The following is a 23,520-nucleotide window of genomic DNA, read 5'->3' as shown; positions in this document are numbered from 1 at the left end:
TTGTAGAGACAGGTCTCAGGCTTGTTGCCCAGACTAGTCCCAAACTCCTAGTTTGAGGAGCGCTGGAGAGTGCACTTTGTATCTTTAACTTGTTAAAGTCGAATGCAAATTATTGATAATATATGTACTATTTCCCAGAAAATGCAATGACCTTAACACATTTTAAATTCATCCCCCCTCCCTTCCTACCTTTGGTGCTATTATCATCATATTTTAAAATTCTGTGTGTGTGTGTATTAGTGTTTTTAAATAGTCTGGATTTAAATTTACCCACATTTTACCCTTTTTGTTCTTTGTTCCTTCCTGTATGTCTGTCCTTCCATCTGAGCTCTAGTATTTCCTTTAGTGGGAACCTACTAGTGATGGAATCTCTTGAGTTTTTGTCTGAAACTGTTTTTTATTTCAGTTTCATTTTGGGAGCAATTTTTGCTGGATTTATAATTCTAGGTCAGTGGTTTGTTTTTGTTTTTTTTTTTAAGTCCTTTGAAAGTGACATTTCACTGTTATCTGGTTTCAGCCTTATTGTGTCTATGAAGGTACTGTGCTTTTTTGTTCCATTTGATTCTCTCTTACAATTTCTAATTAACCATATTGAAACTCTGTATATTGGCTTATTTTCTTACCTTTCTCTTCTTTCTTAACCTGCCCAAATCTGATTTCTTTTCACTTCACTTTATTATTTCTAAATTTTCATTTATGACCATTCTTTTGGATTGTCATTCTCCTTCAGTTTTCATAATATTCTTCTTTCTGTTTTGTACTTACTGGGTTTTTTTTTGTTTCTCAAAAATTTGCTCTTTGCTTTTCTTGATACTCTTCAGAGAATCTCATACTCTCCATATTCTCATTTGTACATCTGTTGGCTTTATGCTGATGATTTTGCAGGTATCTAATGAGAGATTATTTTCAGGCTTCTCCATAAATTACCATAAGCTTAAATTTCTAGTTGTGAATGAACTATAAGGCTTGCTTTGTCATCCCATAGAAGCCTTGGAATTCTGTGAATAAAATTGTCTTCTGTTAGCTGAACTGCTTTGTGCTTGTTTTCTGCTTATGGCAGAAAAAAATGCCTCTGAATGTGTCCTCTCACTAGCGTAAATTTCCTGTATCAAGTTTCCAGCATACTCTTTCTTTTATCTTGATGTCTCATTGTAACTTCTAAATTCATAATGAAAAACCAAACTATTATCTCCAACAACTCTGTCAGTCTTGTTGTATCCACATGTTATTTTTTCTGTCAGGGGTACCTCCAATCTCCCAATTACCAAAGTTAGTGCCATTTTTTTATTCATGAATCTCCATTGCCCTCATACCCCAAAATTATTAGGTCCTTTGCAAGGACCTAATTTTTCAGATTTCGACTCCCTCCCCATTCCTGTTACCACCCATCTTACCTCCACTTGTGAACTCATCCTGTCTCTTCAGTAGTTAGATTATGTGTTTTGGAATAATACAGAAAATAATTAAGAACATAAGAAAATATTATTATGTTCAGAAAATATTTTTAAATCATTATAGGTATAACTAGGTATTAGAAATATAAGGTACTATGCAAAATACTTCCATGTATAACACTTTGATATAAATGTTCTCAACAGGCAATGAACACCAGGGAAAGTGGCAAAGCTTCATCCAGTTTAGGTCTTCAGGATTTTGATTTGCTCCGGGTAATAGGAAGAGGAAGTTATGCCAAAGTACTGTTGGTTCGATTAAAAAAAACAGATCGTATTTATGCAATGAAAGTTGTGAAAAAAGAGCTCGTCAATGATGATGAGGTAAGCACAGTGATGTTTTACTACTCCTAAACTCTTATACTGCTTAAGAGTACTGTTTCAGGGCAAAACTCAATGTTTGTAATTTTATTATTTCAGTCTACTTTTCTGAATATATGCTTTAAATAGACTATACGAGATATTTAAAATAATCTAATTATTATTAGATTAAAAATAAATAAATAAAAATCATTACCTGGGTGTGATGGTGTGCACCTTTAGTCTCAGCTACTTGGAAGGCTGAGGCAGGATGATCCCTGGAGCCCAGGTTGCAGTGAGCTATGATCACACCACTGCACTGCAGCTTGGGTGACAGAGCAAGACTCAATCTCAAATAAATAAATAAACAAAAATAAAAATAAAATCATATTATTATCAGGGGAGATACTTGAGCTTTGTAAAAGCTTTCTAGACTATTTCATAATACTGACAGATTTACTAGGTGGCATTTTTCTCTTTGTATAAATTGTTTTATGATTATCAATGGTTTTGATATTTAACCTAGTTAAAATTGCATTTGTGATAATTGCTAAGAGCAAGTTTATCATCAGTTTTGATGATATCATTTTATTTGATGTAGATGTCTTTCATATTTTAAAACAGGATATTGATTGGGTACAGACAGAGAAACATGTGTTTGAGCAGGCATCCAATCATCCTTTTCTTGTTGGGCTGCATTCTTGCTTCCAGACAGAAAGCAGGTAAGATTGAAAGATAGTGGAATGATTACTGGGCTTCATATATTTATTTGGGTATGTTACACAGTAATAACCATTCTGCCGTAACTCATGAAGTAAAAGTCATGGAGAAAGACACAACGGTACTGTGTTTACAACTTCCTACTTCTCATACTCCAGTCAGTGATACCAGTTTGACATTGGATCGGCATTTGGAAATGACCTGCTTTAAGCAAAAAAAGAAAAAGCCAGGTCATAATTATGGCAGTAGAAATGCAACCTCTTAAATTTCCCCAGGATTCTAGTTTTATGACTTTAAAGTTTCGTAGACCTTAACTGGGAGGGGAATACTGTTGAAAATGACTTATCCATCAAATACTAAAATTGGGATAGAAGTGAGTGGCTCTGATTTGCAAGTGGTACTACTTTACAACAGAAGTAGCAGGTTACAGAATTATTATGCCGATTTACTTTCTTATATCTACCATACTCTAAATCCCCTTTGTTTTCACCAAATTCTTTTTTTTTTATTTCAAGAAAATATGAATATACTAACATTTTTTAAAGGCTAAATCATAGAGAATGCTATGTTGTAACTGGTTTCTGAATTGTTTAAATTGCAAAGTTACACTACCTTATTTGGGATCTTGATTTCATGTGTTCTCTCGTGTGTTTTAGATTGTTCTTTGTTATAGAGTATGTAAATGGAGGAGATCTAATGTTTCATATGCAACGACAAAGAAAACTTCCTGAAGAACATGCAAGGTAAGTTTTTTGTTTATTGTTTGTGATGAGTTTTGTTTCAGAACTATGTGAGTTTTTATGTATAGTAATTGAAAATAGATGAATAATTTATTTTGATACTAGTTAATTTCTTGAAAGTCATGTAGAGGCTAAGCTAAAAGTTATAACATGTGTATTATAATTGTAGTATATATATTATTTTATATAGTTCTTATGCTTCCTAAGAAATTGAAAAGTGTAAACAGTATTAAAGGGAAAAATTTTAATCTACTAAAACCAATTCTCAAATATTTTGTCTGTTCAGCATCAGCTATTTAAATAATTGATAAATTTACAAACCTTTATTAATCTTATCATGTTTACAGTGACTCCTTTGACAGTTTTTCATTAGAAGAGTGTTATTAATATATACTTGAAAGTAATAAAACAATTCCTCATAAACTAATATGTAATTCTGACTATTTTTCTTGTAATTTTAATTTCCGAATTGTTCTGCCTTTACCTTTTTTCCCCTCTAATTCTATAAGTGTTGATGAATAAGAGAAAGGAGTATTGAAAACTAATTTTGTACCCTTAATTTGATATATAAGATTGTGAATTGTTTATATGTTGGAGGAGATAGATGAGAAGGGATCATGACCTTAAATAGTTTTATTTTGCTTTTTTATTCATAATCAGCAGTAATTGTCTCCCTTTCCTACTTAACAAGAGTAATGCCAAAATGAAGCATATGAGTTTATATATGTATGTAATTATTAAGTGATAAACAATGGTTAGAGATTTCATTTTTAAAAATAACTTATTTAGTAGAAATTTTACTGGTTCATTATTTCTTGTCAAAAAGTGATAATATCCTTTAATTTCATAAGAAGGTATAAAATTATACTCATCTAATCTTGGGGCCACGTTGTTCTTTTAAGGTATTATGTATTTATGTTCATTGTATATTTAGGCTTTATCAGTAGTCACCCTTCATAGCAAAGCCACAGATGATATTTTGAATTGTGAACATATTTGTTCCTTGTTTGTTCAGCTGGACTTGGGGAAACTAGTCTGGTTTTTAGTGTATTAAAGTGACAGTTCTGGTTCAAACCATCTTTGCTTTTCTAGGAACTGAAGCACAGAATAAGGGCTCAAGTTCCCTAATTATAGAATTAAGTAGCTAGAAACATGATCACGATGATGTGCAAGCCAAGCAGCCATAAAGCTGCTTGGGTGTTAACATTTTTATTTTTTGGTCCAAAAGTGCCGGTTATCACCAGCGAGTTGGTAGCAGTTTTTAAAAATACCTTCTTTAATATTAAATTTTATGGTTATAGAATAGTTTCTTTTAATTCCTTTTCTAAAACCTTCATGTGGATTTTTAATGGTTTTTGAGTAGTCAATTATTAGTATTCTTTCCATTCTAGACCCATCAGTGATTCTTAGCGTTTTGGGGGATCCTTAGTCCCTTATAAAAAGTGATAAAAGCTATGGGAACTCTTTAGAAAATGTACATGTACATATGTACGCACAACTTTGCCTCTAATTGTGGGAGTATGGACTGGACTGCCTGAAGGACCCAGATTAAGAATCCCTGTTTGAAGGCTGGGGGCAGTGACTCACGCCTGTAATCCCAGCACTCTGGGAGGCTGAGGTGGGAGGATGACTCAAGATCAAGAATTTGAAACCATCCTGAGTAAAAGCAAGACCCCATCTCTACTAAAAATAGAAAGAAATCAACTGGCCAACTAAAAATATATAGAAAAAATTAGCCGGGCATGGTGGCACATCCCTGTAGTCCCAGCTACTCGAGAGGCAGGAGGATCGCTTGAGCCCAGGAGTTTGATTGAGGTTGCTGTGAGCTAGGCTGATGCCACGGCATTCTAGCCAGGGCAACAGAGTGAGACTCTGTCTCAAAAGAAAAAAAAATCCCTGTTTGAGACTTTCAAATTAATAACTTTATGAAAAATGTGAGTTTAAGTTAGACTGGAACTTTTCTAATTTTGGTTTGGACTCAGATGTTTTAAAGTGGTACTTCAATTTGTTTTGTTTTGTTTTTAATATTAGTTCCTAAAATCACTGGAAGAAAAAAAATCTTTTGATGTGATTTTTATGTTTCCAATTGCAAGTATAGGACTTAAATATATCTTCCTCTAGAAAATAACCTATTTTTTATTTATTTTAGGTTTTATTCTGCAGAAATCAGTCTAGCATTAAATTATCTTCATGAGAGAGGGATAATTTATAGAGATTTGAAACTGGACAATGTGTTACTGGACTCTGAAGGGCACATTAAGCTCACTGACTATGGCATGTGTAAGGTGAGGAAAAATTTCTAGTTATTAAAAAAAATCTTCAAAAGCTTGTAAAATAGTCTTTATAACTTCATGTTTTAAGATGAGGAAATTATTGTTACTTTGTTTAGGAAAAGTTTTGGAATTCTAGCACAAAGACAAATGTGCTTTTTTCCTAACCATTTGCAAAGTTCCATTCTTTTGTTGTTACATGTACTACAGTAAGAGTTAGTTTCTTTTTATTGCCTGTAACTTTTTGTCTAAGTTGTGACACTATCGAAGAAAATCTGGAGATAAAAATTGTCTGCAATCCCACTACTTTAGCAGAACCATTTGCATATCACCTTTCAATTTTTGCCATTTAGTAGTGACTCTGAATTAATGCATTTAGGTTTTCCCTCAGAAATATAACTTTTTTTTTTTTTTTTTTTTGAGACAGGGTCTCACTCTGTTGCCCGGGCCAGAGTGCTGTGGCATCAGCCTAGGAGTTTGAGCAAGCCAGGAGTTTGAGCAACCTCAAACTCCTGGGCTCAAGCAATCCTTCTGCCTCAGCCTCTCGAGTAGCTGGGACTACAGGCATGTGCCACCATGTACTTTTTTTCTGTATATTTTTAGTTGGCCAATTAATTTCTTTCTATTTTTAGTAGAGACGGGGTCTCGCTCTTGCTCAGGCTGGTCTTGAACTCCTGACCTTGAGCCATCCTTCCGCCTCAGCCTCCCAGAGTGCTAGGATTATAGGCGTGAGCCACCGTGCCTGGCCAGAAGTCTAATATTTTGTATATTTAAATTTTAAATATCTAACATAAAGAACGATAGAATAAAATAAGAATTTTTTTCTCAGAACATGTCTTAATTTCTTGTTGTTTTATCCTTTTTGTAACAGTATTTCATCTTAAAGGTGTGATCTTTTTCCACAAAAAGTATGGGGAACTACTCTCTTTGTTAAAAGTAACTGATAGAAAATTATTCTTACTTAGTAATAGGGCAACAAGCATGTTTAGTAAACATGGGAATTGCATTCCTCACTCACCTGAGGGAAGTGTCTGCAGAGTCTGGAGATTATCTAAATGCTAATATTACATGAGGCAGTCTAATCATTTTGAAGATCTAACCTTATTATCTGTTCAGCACATTAGAAAATAAAATCTTCACCTAAACTATTTCTGCTTTCATGTACAGAACTCAAAGGCATTTTTCTTATGCAGTTTTTCAGTCATAAACAATTAAAAAGTTTAGTGAGTGGAAACCCGTATGTTCCCATTACTTATATTTGTGATAGCTTTTTGATCTCTGTGTAATTTTTTCCCCCAAAGGGATATTTTTTTCTCATTTCAAAAAAAGTGACAATAATAAAGAAATCTTATAATTCTCAAGAGAAAGTAAAAATAAACAAAAAATATGAAGAATATTAACCTTTTAACAAAGCGTACAAATTGAAACAATGAGACCTTTTTTTGCCTGTCAGATATTGGTTTTAAAATTAGAATACTCTGTATTTTACAAGAGTTTAATGAAATGGTTATTCTCTTATTTTATTGGAGAGAGTATAAATTGTTACAACCTTTTGAAAAGCAGTTTGATGGGAATGTATCAGGCATCTTAAAGACGGCCATATTCTTCGATCTAGTAATTCTGCCTCTTGGATATATACTCTTAGTAAGTACTTTGGTTTGTGAGGAGAGGTTTCTAACCAAAATTTTTATTGTAGTTTATGATAAATATTATAAAGTCATTTAAGATGATGTTTATAAAAATGCGTAACAATATAAAATGCTTATAACATTAAGTAAACCCTTAAAGTATAGACTTATCTATTATTTATTATTCTATTATTTAGCATCACACATTGACTACTTTTCCATATTTTAAAAATTATTATAATGGCCTTGCATTACTTAATGAAATATCACAAAAACGAATTAAGGCTGTCTTTTCTTTCTTAGTCTTTTGTTCCTCTTGTTGAAAAATAATATTGGCTTGTTATATTATACATTCTCATTCTTTACAGGATCCTCAATCCAGTTCATCAGGATCTTTGATAAATTTCAGAGATTTTTATTTAGTAGGTCTTTAAATTAGTTGCCTGCCTACCTCCCTTTCTTCCTTTCCCCCTCCTTCAGGAACTGCCTAGTTTTATTAGTGGGAAAAGACACTGAGATAGGAACTTCTGTTCAAAGACTTTACTAATAGGACTTTGTCTTGTCTCTCATTAACACATTTGCACCCCTCTGGTGTTAGTTTATGGGAAATTAGCCCACCAAAAGTTTGAATGTGCCTATCTTATAACTTAGAGTCAATATTTAAAGTTTCTTGAAGTCGGACCTCATGCAAACATTATATGAATTTCTTTTGCTTGTAACAATTCCTTGGGAAGTGAAAATATTTTTTTAGTTTCTTCAGAAATACTTCCTTTAGGTTTTACTTTTTTTAAGGTCTCACTAGATGCATTTTTATAAAGAGTGCAGAGGATAGTGATGAAAACTTGAATTAGTATATTCAGACTTATATTTTAAATATTTTATGAACATTGATTTTATTGAGGGAAAAACTTTAGTGGTTTTTTGAATTGATGTGCCTTTGACTCTACTATTTTGTAAGCAGCGGAATTTTAATAATAACATTTATGTTATGCTATAGATAATTTAGCTGATGGGTCTGCATTCAGATGGTCAATCAACAATGATTGATTTAGGATAGCTGTGTTAGTAGTTAACAGACTACATCTCTTGCATCTGACTATTGCCCTGAAAGTGTGTGTCATTTATCATGAGAATGTATAACAGGCCATTGCCAGTGATATAAAACAACTTAAATCACATTCATGTTTCTTAGTATACAAAAATAGCATATAATATCCCTATTAGGAGTCATTTAAAAAGCCTTGGAGTCCCAATATAGTACTAAATATTTCTTCTAGATGTTTATAGCAGGATTATATGTAATAGGGTAAAATTTGAAGAAAAATACATTCACTGTGCCCAGAATATCTCTGGAGAAGCACATAAGAACCTCCTAACAATGTTTGGCTCTAGGAGGCTGGAACTGGACAGGAATGGCAGGAAGGCTTGATTTTTTTTTTTTAATGTACTGCCCCCCCTTTTTTGGTTTGGAATTTTATAACATGTGATCTTTTTTTTGAGACAGTCTCACTGTCACCCAACCTAGAATGCAGTGGTGTCATCATAGCTCACTACAACTTCAAACTGCTGGGCTCAAGCTGTCCTTCTGCCTCAGTCTCCCTAGTGGCTGGGACGACAGATGCACACCACCATGCCCAGCTAATTTTTCTGTTTTTAATAGAGACAGATGTCATTCTTGCTCAGGCTGGTCTTGCACTCCTGAGCTCAAGCAGTTTTCCCACGTTGGCCTCCCAGAGTGCTAGGATTACAGGTGTGCACTGCTGTGCCTGGCCATGGAATATAACAATAGGGAAAGGGTTAAATTCTAGGCACATATGTTCTGTAGAATTTTGTGTAGTCATTAATAATAGAAGTCTGTAATTGCATAGGAAGTGTTTGTAAAGTTTAAAATAAAAAGATGCTTAATTACATATATTATTCAGTTGTTTTTAGACTTTTTAATTGTTGATTTTTTATTTAATTGACTTGTGGTCAGAGAATGGTTTGAATGATATCAGTTCTTTGAAATACATTGAGATTTCCTTTATGACTTTGTATATGGTCAGTATCCCATGTATAGTTAAAAAGGATATATAATCTCTATTTTACATGCAGGGAATCTCTATTTTAATGTCTCTCTCTCCTTCTACCCTTCTACACACAGACATATGGATAAACATATTCTGCATATATATGTATATATATTTTTTTAGCTCAGCTTTTGTCCAAATCTTTCTCTGCTTACTAAATTTTGGTATATATGATCTGTCATTTCCTGATATAGATGTGTTAAAATCTCCTATTATGAATCAAGATTGTAAAATTCTCTTAATAATTTTGTTCATTTTTACCGTTACTATTTTGAGGCAATGTTGTTAGGTATACCTAAGTTTGTATTTGTTATAACTTGGTGATTGTTCCACTTATCATTACATAATTTCTCTACTTATACCTATTAGTGTGTTTTGCCTTAATTTTCTTTATCCTGTAGCTATTAAAATACAAAACCAAAAACCTTATACCTTAGGAAAAATGAGCAGAAAGAAAATGTTATAATCTCAAAAGTGGGTGAATTAGGAGGTGAGATTTAAACTGCTTCTTTTCTTCATGAAATATGATTTATTTTGCTCATATAGTTAAAATTTTATTTTAAATGCAATTTGTATCTTAATTTAACTGACTCTAGCAATATCTAATGAGGACAGATTTTCTTTAAGCTCTTTAGTGGTGATCCGTGACTTTTAATAATAAAGGCAATTGTTCTAGTGATGTTATTTAAGCTTAATATATTACCTACAGATGCTGAACTAATATGATAGATGAAACAGAAAAGGTGGATTTAAAACAGACTTTTTGATCTTATTTCTTATTTTTTTCTTCTCTCTTTTCCTTTTTTTTTTTTTATTAAAGGAGGGATTACGGCCAGGAGATACAACCAGCACTTTCTGTGGTACTCCTAATTACATTGCTCCTGAAATTTTAAGAGGAGAAGATTATGGTAATGAATAAATAGGTGGTATTTTAGCTATTGCTAGATGGGTGGCTAAATGGGGTATGAGTTGCATTATAGTTACATTAAAGCATTTTAATACTGATCTGATTAATATAAACTTTCTTGATCCTGTTGAAACTTACATAATGACTGCAAAACTTCAAAATCAGAGACCATACTTGGCGGGGTACAAATTTCAATAATATTTTCTTAGTGATAAACATTAAAGAGTAGCAGGAAATTTACATATAATAATTAAGTTAATCTTCTTAACCCTATGAGATAAGCACTGTTAATTCCCATTTTACAGATGAGGAAACTGACATACAGAAAGTTTAAATAACTTGTCCAAGGTGGCAGAATAGGGATTCAGAGCAGTAGCCATGTGACTCTAGAGTCATGAATCTCTGGAAGATGGCTCAGATTTCCTGGGATATTTCTCCCAGGAATCTGAAAGATGGTAAAAAGATTGACTGCTTCTCAGGCACCAGAGGATACATTTATGTTAAGAAAGCATTTGACTTTTTGGGTTCTGGCCCTCTTTTAGCTGGTCCTCTGTTTTCAGCAGATGTAAAGGAGGATGTGGTACTTCTGAAAGCTGCTCACATTCTGAATCCAGAGTCCTTCAAAGGTCTTTAGTCAGCTAGCAAAGGTCAACTTTCAAGCCAGGGAGATTATTGTTAAATAAAATTCAATTATATCCTTGAAATATTAGATACTGAGCTTGAGTTTTAAGTTAAACATATTTGGAAAAAGAAACACTTTTCTTTTCCTATAACTTTATTTTTAAGTTATCTTTTAGATGCCTACCCTTGTTGGTAGGTAAAGTATTACTGTAATCCTCAATGCCTACCAGGATACTTATAATGCATTTAGAGTTTACTTTTTCATTATGTTTATTTTTTCATGATATCATAGAATGAATCTCCAATTACTGACTTTCAAGAATGTCGAGTGTGTTATTTATTGCTGTAAAATGTCTTTCTGAAGGTTTCAGTGTTGACTGGTGGGCTCTTGGAGTACTGATGTTTGAGATGATGGCAGGGAGGTCTCCATTTGACATTGTTGGGAGCTCTGATAACCCTGATCAGAATACAGAAGATTATCTCTTCCAAGGTAATTCACAATATTTTACAGAGATTCTCTGTAAATAACCTATTTTAGAGTACAAATGAGGGTTATTCAAGGTATTACTTTGAGTAAGAAAAATGAGAATAATCTGGATAATGTACTCCTGCCATAATGTATGCGGTTTTGATTTTTTTGTTTTTTTTTTTTAGATAAAGTCTTGCTTTGTCACCCAGGCTGGAGTGCAATGGCAGGATCATAGCATGCCGCAGACTTGAGCTCCTGGGCTCAAGCAATCCTTCTGTCTCAGCCTCCAAGTAGCTAGGACTATAGGTGTACGCTACCACACCTTGCTTATTTTCTTATTTTTTGTTAAGTTGGGGATCTCACTGTTGCCCAGATTGGTCTTGAACTTCTGGGCTCAAGGAATTTTCCTGCCTTGGTATCCCAAAGTTCTAGGATTACAGGCATGAGCCAACTATCCAGCCTTGCTTTTTTTTTTTTTTTTTAATGCATCCTTTCCCCTCTGTAGTCTTCAGTCCTGTTTGCAGTTACCTTCTCATACTCAAAGTCATAACAAAGAGGTTCCTTTAGATTATATATTAATATCACAGAGATTGAAGGAACGAATCCTGTTGCTAGAGGACAGTCTTTATACACAGACCTGATGCTGAGTGCTTAAGTTCAAGAACAGTATGGGGGAAAAGTAGAATACCAACAATATAAGAGGGATCAAAATATAGGAAAAAAAGGACCCGTGTTGGGGAATACAAAGAATTGACACAAACAAGAAGACAAACACTGGGACCTCTAGCACACAATCCAAACAAGTGTGAAAACTACCGTAAAATTCTATATTTAATAATTAAAGCCATCACAGAATATGAATAGGCATTTCATATAATAAGAAACCAAATGGCCATGGAATATATGACAAGATATTCAATCTTACTAGTAATTAGGGGAATGCACATTAAAACATTAATGAGCTATTGTTTCATATCAATACATTTGACAAAAATTTCATACCAATACAAGTAACAAAAAAAAGTGATAATACTAGGGCTGGTAAGGATATAGAGCAATTAACTCTCATTCCTATTGCTGGTAGGAATAAAAATTGACACAGCAGCTTTGGAGAATAATTTGGCAATTTTCAATAACATTGATACTATGTATGCCAAGCATTTTATAAATAATAATCCTTTAAACTTTGTAACAATCATGAAGCAGGTATTATTTTTATTCCTGTTTTACAGATGAGGAAACAAGCACAATAAGGTAGTCAAAGAATAAAAGATGTGTGTAAATGATAAATGCAATGTTCAGATTAGAGGCTATCTCTGAAAAGGAGAGAGAGGAAGGGAATTGGGCAAGAACATGAGATGCTTCCATTGTATATATAAATCTTAATTTGTTTCTGCTGTAATGCCTTAAATATATCATTATGAAAATTCAAATATTAAAGCCATAGAAAAGTCAAATATAATGCCATAATTTTTATCTTTCTAGTTATTTTGGAAAAACAAATTCGCATACCACGTTCTCTGTCTGTAAAAGCTGCAAGTGTCCTGAAGAGTTTTCTCAACAAGGTATAAATCATGTCTAAAAATCTTTTGTGATTTGTCTCTATATAAATCAAACTGGCAAATAGAGATTCAGGCAAAGTGAAACAGCAGAGTATGTAACTTTATCAGTTTGATCTGGAATTTTTCTCAAGTTCTAAACTAATGTTCTAAACATGAATTCTAGAACTCATGTATTGATGAGTACTTAGGTTGTTTCTTGGGAATGATGATGAAAGGCATTAAAGTAAAAAAAAGGAAAAAAAAAAAAGGTTGTTTCCACATCTTTGCGATTGCAAATTGTGCTGCTGTAATAAACTTTCGAGTGTGAGTATCTTTTTTATAGGATATCTTTTTTTCCTATGGGAAATACCTGGTAGTGGGATTGCTGGATCAAAAGGTAGGTCTACTTTTAGTTCTTTGAGGTATCGCCATACTACTTTCCACAGAAGTTGTACTAGTTTGCAGTCCCACCAACAGTGTATAAATGTTCCTTTCTCTTTGTATCTGTTCCAGCATCTTGTTATTTTGGGACTTTTTTTTTTTTTTTTTTTTTGAGACAGAGTCTCGCTTTGTTGCCCGGGCTAGAGTGAGTGCCGTGGCGTCAGCCTAGCTCACAGCAACCTCAAACTCCTGGGCTCGAGTGATCCTTCTGCCTCAGCCTCCCAGGTAGCTGGGACTACAGGCATGTGCCACCATGCCCGGCTAATTTTTTATATATATATATCAGTTGGCCAATTAATTTCTTTCTATTTATAGTAGAGACGGGGTCTCGCTCAGGCTGGTTTTGAACTCCTGACCTTGAGCAATCCGCCCGCCTCGGCCTCCCAAGAGCTAGGATTACAGGCGTGAGCCACAGCGCCCGGCCTATTTTGGGACTTTTTGATAAAAACCATTCTTACTGGAGTTAGGTGATATCTCATTGTAGTTTTGATTTACATTTCCCTAGTGATTAGAGATGTTGAGCATTTTTCAGATGCCTATTGGCCATTAGTCTATTTTCTTTTGAAAAGCTTCTGTTTATGTCTTTTGCCCACTTTTTAATGGGGTTGTTTGATGTTTTCTTGCTGATTTGCTTGAGTTCTATGTAGATTCTGATTATTGGATGTCTAACATACAAAAATTTTCTCCCATTCTGTAGGTTGTCTGTTAGCTCTATTGATTGTTTCCTTTGCCAAGCAGAAGCTTTTTAATTTAATCAGGTCCCATTTATTTATTTATTTTTGTTGTTGCTGTGATTGCCTTTGGGGTCTTCTTCATAAATTCTTTGCCTAGGCCGATGTCTGTAAGAATTTTTCCAATCTCTTCTTCTAGAATTCTTAAAGTTTCATGCCTTAGTCTATTATCCATCATGAATGAATTTTTGTGAGTGGTGAGAGGTGCAGGTCCTGTTTCAGTCTTCTACATGTGGCTATCCAATTTTCCCAGCACCATTTATTGAATTGGGATTCTTTTCTTCAGTGTATGTTTTTGTCAAAGATCAGATGGTAGTATGATGATGGTTTTATATTTTCTGCCTGTACCATACTGTTTTGGTTACTATAGCCTTATAGTATAGCTTCAAGTCGGGTAAAGTGATGGCTCCCGGTTTGTTCTTTTTTGCTTAAGGTTGCTTAGGTCGGGGTCTTTTCTGGTTCCATACAAAGTGTAGAATTATTTTTTCTAGACCTGCAAAAAATGACATTGGTACTTTATTGGAGATTGCGTTCAATCACTTTGGGTAGTATAGTATAGACATTTTAACAATGTCGATTCTGCCAATCCATGAGTGGATCAATAAAATATGGTATATGTATACCGTGGAGTATTACTCAGTCATTTACAAAGTGGTGAATTAATAATACCTTTTGTAACAATCTGAATGGAACTAGAGACCATCCTTTTAAGTGAAATATCACAAGAATGGAAGAGCAAAAGCCATATGTACTCACTACTAAATTGAAACTTACAGATCAACACTTATGCACATATAGTAGTAAAATTCAATGGAAATAAGCAGGTGGGAGGGGTGAGGGGGGCAGGGATAAATTCACACCAAACGGGTATAATGCATACTGTGTGGGTGATGGACATACTTATAATTTTGACTCAAACTGTACAAAAGCAATTCATGTAACAAAAATGTTTGTACCCCTGTGATAGTCTGAAATTAAAAAAAGAATGCAATTGTAAGTTACAACAACAAAGTGCCAAATGCTAGAGAAATGTAATTATGTAGATAAAATGATAAAAGAAAAAGCAGTTTTTAAAAATCTAAAAAACAAACAACATTACAGCATTAAATCAGGAGATGAGTTGTCCTTTCTCTTTTGCTAATATAATTTACTCACCATCTTTATATTATATATGATGCTTTTAATGTAAATGATATATATCATATTCTCAGTTAGGAGAAAATTGAATCTTTGGGGTTAGCCGCAATTGTACTTTCAACTCTATTTTTCAATTTTCTCTGTATCATCATCCATAGACTCTATTTGTACCATGTAGTTTTTGAGCACTTGGGCAGTAGTGTTTCCTATAAGTTTCTCATGTCAACAAAAAGCTGGAATTAGATAAAATTCAGAAGAGATGAAATGCTATCTTTGGCTTTTAAAAATCTGAACATTATTTAATTGTTTGTTACAGTTGTAGGCTTAGAAGAGTTTTAGGATCTAAGCTATGATTGTTGTAATCATTAATTGTACTTTAAATAAATGACAGGATGGAAAGGTTGGTATGCATTTATTTTATAAGGTAAATAGGTAAGGTTATGATGAATTACAATAAAATAAGAAATTGAAGCTTGTTTTAAATGAATACTTTATGTGAGGAAAGATTTAAACTTGCAATCTAATCATTCACATAGTGAAAAATGAAGCCAAGAGGTGTTAATATGTAAAAGAAAATGCCTTTTATAAGAAAGAAAAATGAGAACATGTTCTTATTCATAGCAATGACTAAGCCAAGACTTTTTTTTTTTATAAATTGCAGGCTCCTTCTCAGTCCAGTGATTCAGATAACGGTTGTATCATTGTCTTACACAGATTGTGGTTTGTTTCTATAATTAGGGAATAGGGCTTTTATTAATAAATTGAGCTAAGAACAAACTTATGGTGAAGTCTGGCCTTTACATGTTTTGACTATCACTCTAGCCCATGCCAAGGAAATAGCTGGGTACTGCTCAAGTGATTCTGCTGTTCTCTTTTTCATCTCATTTTTCTTTAGCAAGGAGTGGTGATGATTGCCCATTTTAATTACATGATAGGTGGAGAAAGAGCCATCAGGAAATCTTACCTGTCACAAGCTTCTAATAACTCAGTTTGGTCTAGAGCTGTACTTGCTAGAAATAAAAGCTGGAACATTACAATTTCAGGAATAAAGACATCATGTAATAGGCACAAAACACTGGTTACAGAGCTGGTTTATTTTAAAGCATGACATTTACCCAGTTCTTGAAACATTTCTTTCACTATAGGACCCAAAGGAACGACTGGGTTGTCATCCTCAAACAGGATTTGCTGATATTCAGGGACACCCATTCTTCCGAAATGTTGATTGGGACATGGTATGTAAATTTTGATTGCTTTCTATATTAGGTTTCCATTTAATATCTTGGACCAAATTTTATTGTCTTAAAAAACGAGCATATCACAGCTTAAATAACTTAAAACCACTCTATAGAGTGCTTTGTAAAAATCAAAAGAATAGAATACCAATGCTATAGAGCAGGTTGTAGTATTATTGGGGCCCATATCAATATCTGAATTTATAAATTATGTTCATCATTGTTAATGATGTTATTGAACATTGAATAATGCCTAGGAACTCAATAAGACAGAGAAACATCTGAGGGCAGAGGAGAAATATAGAGGTAGAATTTTTCTAAGAATAGAGGCTTGAGCTGTTATCTGATATGTCTTTTTAGATGGAGCAGAAGCAGGTGGTACCTCCCTTTAAACCAAATATTTCTGGGGAATTTGGTTTAGACAACTTTGATTCTCAGTTTACGAATGAACCTGTCCAGCTCACCCCAGATGACGAGTAAGTAGTTCTACACACTGAAATATTTTTAAAGTTCTTTGAAAACTCCATTTTTAGTGGCGATAAAATGTTCAATTTTCAGATTATATTATAACTTATGTAACCATTCAGTTACTGGCTGTTTGAATCCATTATATTATTATAAGTTTTAACAATAACTACCATTATTTTCTACTTTGCTTTATGTGCATTATCTAATTCTCACAACAACCTTGTAAACTAGTTATTGTCATCTTCATTTTACAGATGAGGAAACGGAGGCTCAGAGAGGTTAAGCAAAGTTACACAGCTATCAGGTGGCAGAGTCAGGATTCAAACCCAAATCTGACTGACTAAGGCCTGTGCTCTTTCCACTGTGCTGCACTGTTTCCCACTTTGATGATGACCATCTTTGTCTGAGTTCCTGAGTATTACCTTAAGATAGATTCCTAGAAAGGGAATTAGGTCAGAGGGTATGAAAATTTTAAGGATCTTGATATGTATTGCCAAATTACTTTTTTTAAAAGACCACATCAAATTAGCAAATCCAGCCAGCAATGATCTCAAATATTTTTTGTGCTTCTACTGCATCTTTTTAAAGATAACTAAAATAATTTGGGGATATTTTGATCATTAACCTATCATCACAGAGTCATTCTCTCTAATGTCAAGGAGGCCCTTATCGTTTGGTAGTCATTTTGCTTATGTCTTAATTCCTTCTTATCACATTCCTCAACAGCATGTGTTTCAAACAGTATCTAAATTTTAGAAGCCTTCAGTCGCACCCCTGTCTCTGTCACTCTTACTGGATTCACCTTACCTTAATTTGACCACAAGGATTGAGACCTCTTTTGTATGAGGTTGCTTTGCACAGGTCACTAGAACACCTTGCATCTCAGGATTGCTTTCTAACTCTTCTCAACCTTTTTCTCCTTCCTATTCTTGGAAGCACTCCCTCAAGGGGTGCCCCTCCTAATTTCCTAGACCTGTTTCCTTCTGGATTTCATTTTATCATTTCTCTCATTACTTTACCTTCTTTGATTTATTAATATTTTTCCAGCTTTTTTCCTTCTGTCTACAAACATGCTCAGATATCCTGACTTTTCCCTTCTCTTAGCCCCTTTTTAAACCACTAAATATTTTTTTTTCTTATTTTCATTTTATCTTCAAGCTTTATTTTTTTTTTTTTTTTTTTTTTTTTAGTAGAGACGGGGTCTCGCTCTTGCTCAGGCTGGTTTTTTGAACTCCTGACCTTGAGCAATCCGCCCGCCTCGGCCTCCCAAGAGCTAGGATTACAGGCGTGAGCCACAGCGCCCGGCCCTATCTTCAAGCTTTAAAAAGTTAATAGATGCTCATGGTAAAAAGAAACCCCAAAAAACAAATAAGCAGTATCTTTATCAGACTCCTTCAGAATAGTCAGCATTCATTGTCTCATGTTTTTTTTTTTACTGCCAGTTCTTTAAGCCCTCACAATTTAACCTGCTTTTTCATCTTTTGAAGGTTGAATTAATTGATTTCTTAATTTCTAAATTATAAAGCATTTTTTGGTCAGTCCTCATATTCCCTAGTGTCTGTAAAGCTTTTGGCACTGATGGGCTTGCCTTAGGTAGCACTGCCCATCCTGGTTCTGCTTCATCTCTGTGACCACTTATCTGTCATTTGTTTTCCCTGTTCCCTTGAGACCAGGATAGTCCATGGTACTGTTCATGACAGCCTTTTCTTTGCTATATACAATTTGTACCTTGAAGAGTTCATTCAGCCCTATAGCATGGATACTAGCTATTTAAATGACTCTCAACTAAATTGGCAAATAGCTACTGAGCAGAAGGCACTATGCTGAGTACTAGACATTCCAAGACAATCAAGACAGTCCAATCTCCCGAAAAAGCACACTGCTACTAGAGAAGAAAGATGTGTACCAAAGCATTATTTCTGACAGCATCATGTATTAGAAAGAACACTGGATTTAATCAAAAGATTAGAGTTTGAATCCCGATGCTACCTCTTACCAACTGGGTAACTTGTAATGAATTGCATAACTTCTCTGAGCCTATTCCTTCTCATATTGCCTAACTCATAAGGTTGCTGTGAAGAATAAATGAGTGATGGTTTCTGAAGCACTTAGCCCCTGCCCTGATATCTCTCCTGAGCTTCATTGCTATCTGTTTAACATCTCCCCCAGTTCATCAGATAAGCACCTCAAGTGTATGAGGTCTAAATGTAATGGCCATTTATGGTCTCTTTTTCTATTGTTCTCAGTCATTTCCTTGTTTTTATTCACCTGTGTCTGCTCATTGTACCGCCACATATTCCTGTCATTCAGATTCAAAATGTCAGTGACTGTAAATACATGCAGTTGCCAAGTCTGTGTCTAAGTTTTTATTTACTTCATCATTTGCATGAAATCCTTCTTTTCTCTTCCCATTGCCGTAACCCTAATTCAAATCTCATTCAGATCATACCTAGAGTATTGTAACAGCCTCCTAATTCATCTCCTTCCCTCCTTTACTTTGCACCCTATTCTGTACACGTCATGAAGTACCACTCGAATTCTTTATCCCCTTTAATCAGAAACCCTCAGTTACTCCTACATTGCTTGTCTGATAGCATCTACCCTCTTGGCTAGCAGTTGAGGCCTCCCCCGTCTGTCAGCCTGACTTCCTAGCCATATCTCTCACTATAACACAAACAGTGTTCTGATCAGGCTCAGCTATTCACTATTCCCTGATAGTGAGTGCCATGATCTTTCTGCCTCTGCCTGCTCATTCCTTCATTTTCACCTACTGAAATCTTCCTATCTTTCAGCGCCTCCTCAAATCCAGCCAGATCTTTGATGAATCAAGGTGAAACTCCTTAGATCACTGGCTTCTTCGATCTAGCCATTACCTTCCTTCCAGCATCATCTGCCAATTTAACAAACATCCTTCTATTCCTGTGCTCCACCCCTAACAGATAACACGCATTTCCCCCAATCTACCACAGTCTTTCATAATTCCATTCATTAAGTGTTTGTAGAGTGAATGCCGACTCCTTCTTTGATTTCTCCAACTAGGAATCACCCCTTTCTTTAGAACTGTGGTTAGAAAAGGACTTAGCTTATTGTGTATAAAATTTAGCAGGTATTGTTTTTCTCTTGTAGCTTTCCAGTATAATCAGTTACCTTCCCTCCTTGAAGGAAGGGACTATATCCTCTGTTAAGTTTGTGCTCCACAGTATGGCGTATACATTTATGTATTACAATATTTGATAGTACTGCTCACCCTTACTGTGTATTGAACTAGAAGCCCAGTGTAACGGAATGCCAGCCTCTCCACTCTCTGTGACCCATTATCTCCCTGTGGTGTTCTCTCCTTATTCCAGGTCTCTCAGTGTACTTGTTCCTATTGCCTTTTCCTTTTGGCTAACTTCTGGGCCTTCTCTTCACCATCTTCCATCTGGCTGTTGAGGTGACTACTAAATCAAATGCTAATTCAGACCTGGATGTTCACTTATAATTAAGAATGTTATTCAGGTCAAAAGTTAAGATTAACTGGATTTGGGACAATTTGTGCCTTTTTTTTAATTCCCAGTCTTCAGTTTTAAACTACGCTTTTGGCTCTGAACTTGCTTATGGGATTATTAGTCTTTTTTGATTTTCAGTATTCTCTATTCTTGATTCTCCTAGAAAATTTATGGGCTTAATCTAAGAACTTCTAGATTTTTTTTCACAATGTGTATAGTTAGCCTTATTTTTAGCTGTTTAATCTTACCATTTAAATTAAAGGTTGAAGAAATCTTGATTATGATGAAAATAAACTTATTTTTCTTTCAACAGTGACATTGTGAGGAAGATTGATCAGTCTGAATTTGAAGGTTTTGAGTATATCAATCCTCTTTTGATGTCTGCAGAAGAATGTGTCTGATCCTCATTTTCCATCTATGTATTCTACTTATGTTGCCATTTAATGCATGGGTCAACTTGTTACCAGGCTGGATACAATTAACCATTTTATATTTACCACCAAAAAAAAAAAAACCACTCAATAACTACTATTATAGACTATAAGGATCAATTATTACATCTAAGTTTAACAATGAAAAATAAATTAAAACTAGCTTCCAAACAATCATGTCAAATTTAGTTATACTGGTTTTTCAGAGACCTACTAATGAGTATTAAAGTTATCTTTTTTGTTTAAAGAAGATACCACTGCTTTTAAAAGAAAGTATCTGTTGCATTAAGGCACATAGTGGGATTACATCATAAATCTCCCATAAATTTTATCATTCTGCATTAAGTCATTTGAGAGTTTAATTTTGGAATAAAAGATTAATTCAAAATATAACAATTTTTTATATTATCTATTAGTTTTCTTTAAAAATTCAACTATAACATTTATTGCCTTGGATAAATAAATTATTGATAAGGCAACAGTTATTAAGTTGGTAATAAAAAATGTTTGCTTAGAATTGGGGAATACAGATTCTTCTTGAGTTAAAAAGTAGATACCTTTTATTAAGAATCAGATTCCAAATCACTAACTATTTTTGAAAAACTGGTGCAAGTAATTTTTTTAGTATATTAAAGTGTAGCTTCTGACCTTATCCCTTTACTGGAAACTTTAACTGGAATGTTAATATTATAGTGCAAAAGACTCAGGATGCAGTTGAATGGAAAATTACTCAAGAAAGAAAAAATTAGAACTTTACAGAAGAGTACAATAATAATATTTTTATTTCTTACTGGAAAGTGAATCCCAGAGTTGTTTTTTGTGATTTGATTTAACTAATGAGGCACTCGTTACCAAACTTGTAAAAGCATTCCATGTATGCTATGGATGAAGAATGTATAATATTTTTCCTTATAATTTAGTATATAGGAAAATAATTTATTTTCCAAGTAGTGTGTATTAACTATGCTCATTTCTTCCCCATAATCATGTTATTTGTACTTATAGACCCTGTTTATGGAGTCTTTAATAAAGTAAACATGAATAAATGTTCATGACACACATCCATACTCACATCAGAGTCCCAGCTCCTTAAGTGAGTTTTTAAGTAAGTAACAAATGCAATACATAGACTACATTTCAGGGGCAGAGTTGTTCAAATTATTTTTTATTAATATTAGTGTTTAGCAATTTATTTAAAGGGATGCTAAATATAACATCCTTCTGTTTATTTTAAATATCTTTTTGTATGAAAAGGGACATAAAATGTAGCCATGATCATATAAGTTACTTAAAATTGTTCAATATTAGTAAAATTTAATTTTAGGCATGTTATCTAGTTTTAAATTTAGAATGATTTAAAGTGTGTAGGCAATTTTTTTTTTTTTTCCTTTTTGGATGCTGCATTTCATTAGAAATGTAGTTTCTCTAAATTTTCTGGTCAAGTACTCTTTTTCCTTCAAATAACTTGTCTGAAAGCAATGAAAACCTCAAAGGAAAATGTTTATATGCCTTCACATATTTGTTTAAGAGATGTATGTATGTTTCTCTTAATACCTGAAACTTGTTTTAAAACAAAAAGCAGTATTCACTTGAAATCATAAACTTATAGAGGATTCTGGCATCTTATATCAGAAATACGTTTATGATCTTTTAAGTGGTGCTGTTTCCCCTAGGGCATTAGTTCTCAAACTTTAGAACGTGGAAGTTTGTTTAAAACGCACGTTACTGGGCCCATCTTGGCATTCTGTTGTGTCTTTGGGCCTCGTTTTGAGAAACACTTTCTTCAGGTTATTCTTTTCTTTTGTCCTGTAGTTAAATATTAGAAAGAGTATTCATAATCAAATATTTTGAGAAGGGTAAGCAATGAGTTATTACCCACAACTTTAAACAAATTTTAAATGAATGACTTCTTTAAATTCGATACCTTCCCTACCTACCCCTCAAAAAACCTATCAATGCCTTTTACCACTAATGTATAAAATGATGAACATTTTTCTATGGTGAGGTTTTAACCATTATTCAGGGTAGTCTTTTGTTTTTTAATCTTTTTTTTTAACTAATAAGATTTACTGTATATATTTTATACAGAAATGCATTATAAATATGTTTTTAATTATGTTCTGTTTTTTACAGTCTTTAAGTGCCCATGCCAATTGTTTTTATATTATATAGAAGTTCTCTCAAAATACGCACCAGGGGAATAGGCAGTGGATAGTGAGGATGGTTGGAATTTTGGTGTTCTAAGAAAAATTTATTTTGCATAACCATATGGTCAGATCATTTTATGCATATGCAGCCTGGATTAGATATCAAATATTATGCTTGTTCAGTACCGGTACGTTTGCTTTATAAATTTGTTTTGTTTTGTTTTTTTGTCATATGGAATACCCCTTGGCCATCATAATGTAATCTGTATTTGTGTATTTTTTTTTATCTTAAACTCTTTAAATAAAATGCTTAATACCTGTCAAGAGTGGATCATTTTTAGTATATAGCATATCAGAAATCTGTGTAAGAACAAAGATTTATCAAAATTTGTTCAAGAAAAACATGAAAATTTGGAATTTTGCTGTGCTTAAAGTGGCATTCTGGTATTACTGATGCTGTAGTGTATACATTATTAAAATCATGAATTAAAGTATTCTCCACTGTATTTTTAACTCACCCTTCCATTCATCTCTTCTATTAGAAAACAAATTAGTTAAAAAATCAGCTGAACATAGAACATGTTAACTAGTTTCAAAACTGAAGCAAATGTAAACAGATTCTGACCAGATTATTCTTTTATGTTCTGTAGCAATCTAAAGTCTGGTAGTTCTCCTTTCTCAGTTGTAGCTAGCAACCATATTTATTGTGGCTAGTGTCCATACATA

At 33.7% G+C, this 23,520-nt stretch overlaps 1 protein-coding gene across 1 annotated transcript in view; it reads left to right on the top strand.

Moving 5' to 3' along the window:
* The window catches only part of PRKCI (protein kinase C iota), a 67,927-nt gene extending 44,669 nt beyond the window's left edge, over positions 1–23,258 (top strand). The window contains exons 9-18 of the mRNA XM_012779274.2: positions 1,599–1,775; positions 2,376–2,473; positions 3,128–3,214; positions 5,361–5,496; positions 9,999–10,086; positions 11,071–11,196; positions 12,661–12,740; positions 16,171–16,260; positions 16,621–16,736; positions 20,530–23,258. Of these exons, the coding sequence (XP_012634728.1) occupies positions 1,599–1,775; positions 2,376–2,473; positions 3,128–3,214; positions 5,361–5,496; positions 9,999–10,086; positions 11,071–11,196; positions 12,661–12,740; positions 16,171–16,260; positions 16,621–16,736; positions 20,530–20,617 (1,086 nt within the window). The 3' untranslated portion in view covers positions 20,618–23,258. The remainder of the gene's footprint in view (positions 1–1,598; positions 1,776–2,375; positions 2,474–3,127; positions 3,215–5,360; positions 5,497–9,998; positions 10,087–11,070; positions 11,197–12,660; positions 12,741–16,170; positions 16,261–16,620; positions 16,737–20,529) is intronic.
* The last annotated feature ends 262 nt before the right edge of the window (positions 23,259–23,520 follow it).

The sequence above is a fragment of the Microcebus murinus genome, chromosome 1 (assembly GCF_040939455.1).
Source record: "Microcebus murinus isolate Inina chromosome 1, M.murinus_Inina_mat1.0, whole genome shotgun sequence".
Lineage (NCBI taxonomy): Eukaryota > Metazoa > Chordata > Mammalia > Primates > Cheirogaleidae > Microcebus > Microcebus murinus.
The sequence above is the reverse complement of the archived record's forward strand: the minus strand, read 5'-3'. Positions and strand labels throughout refer to the sequence as shown.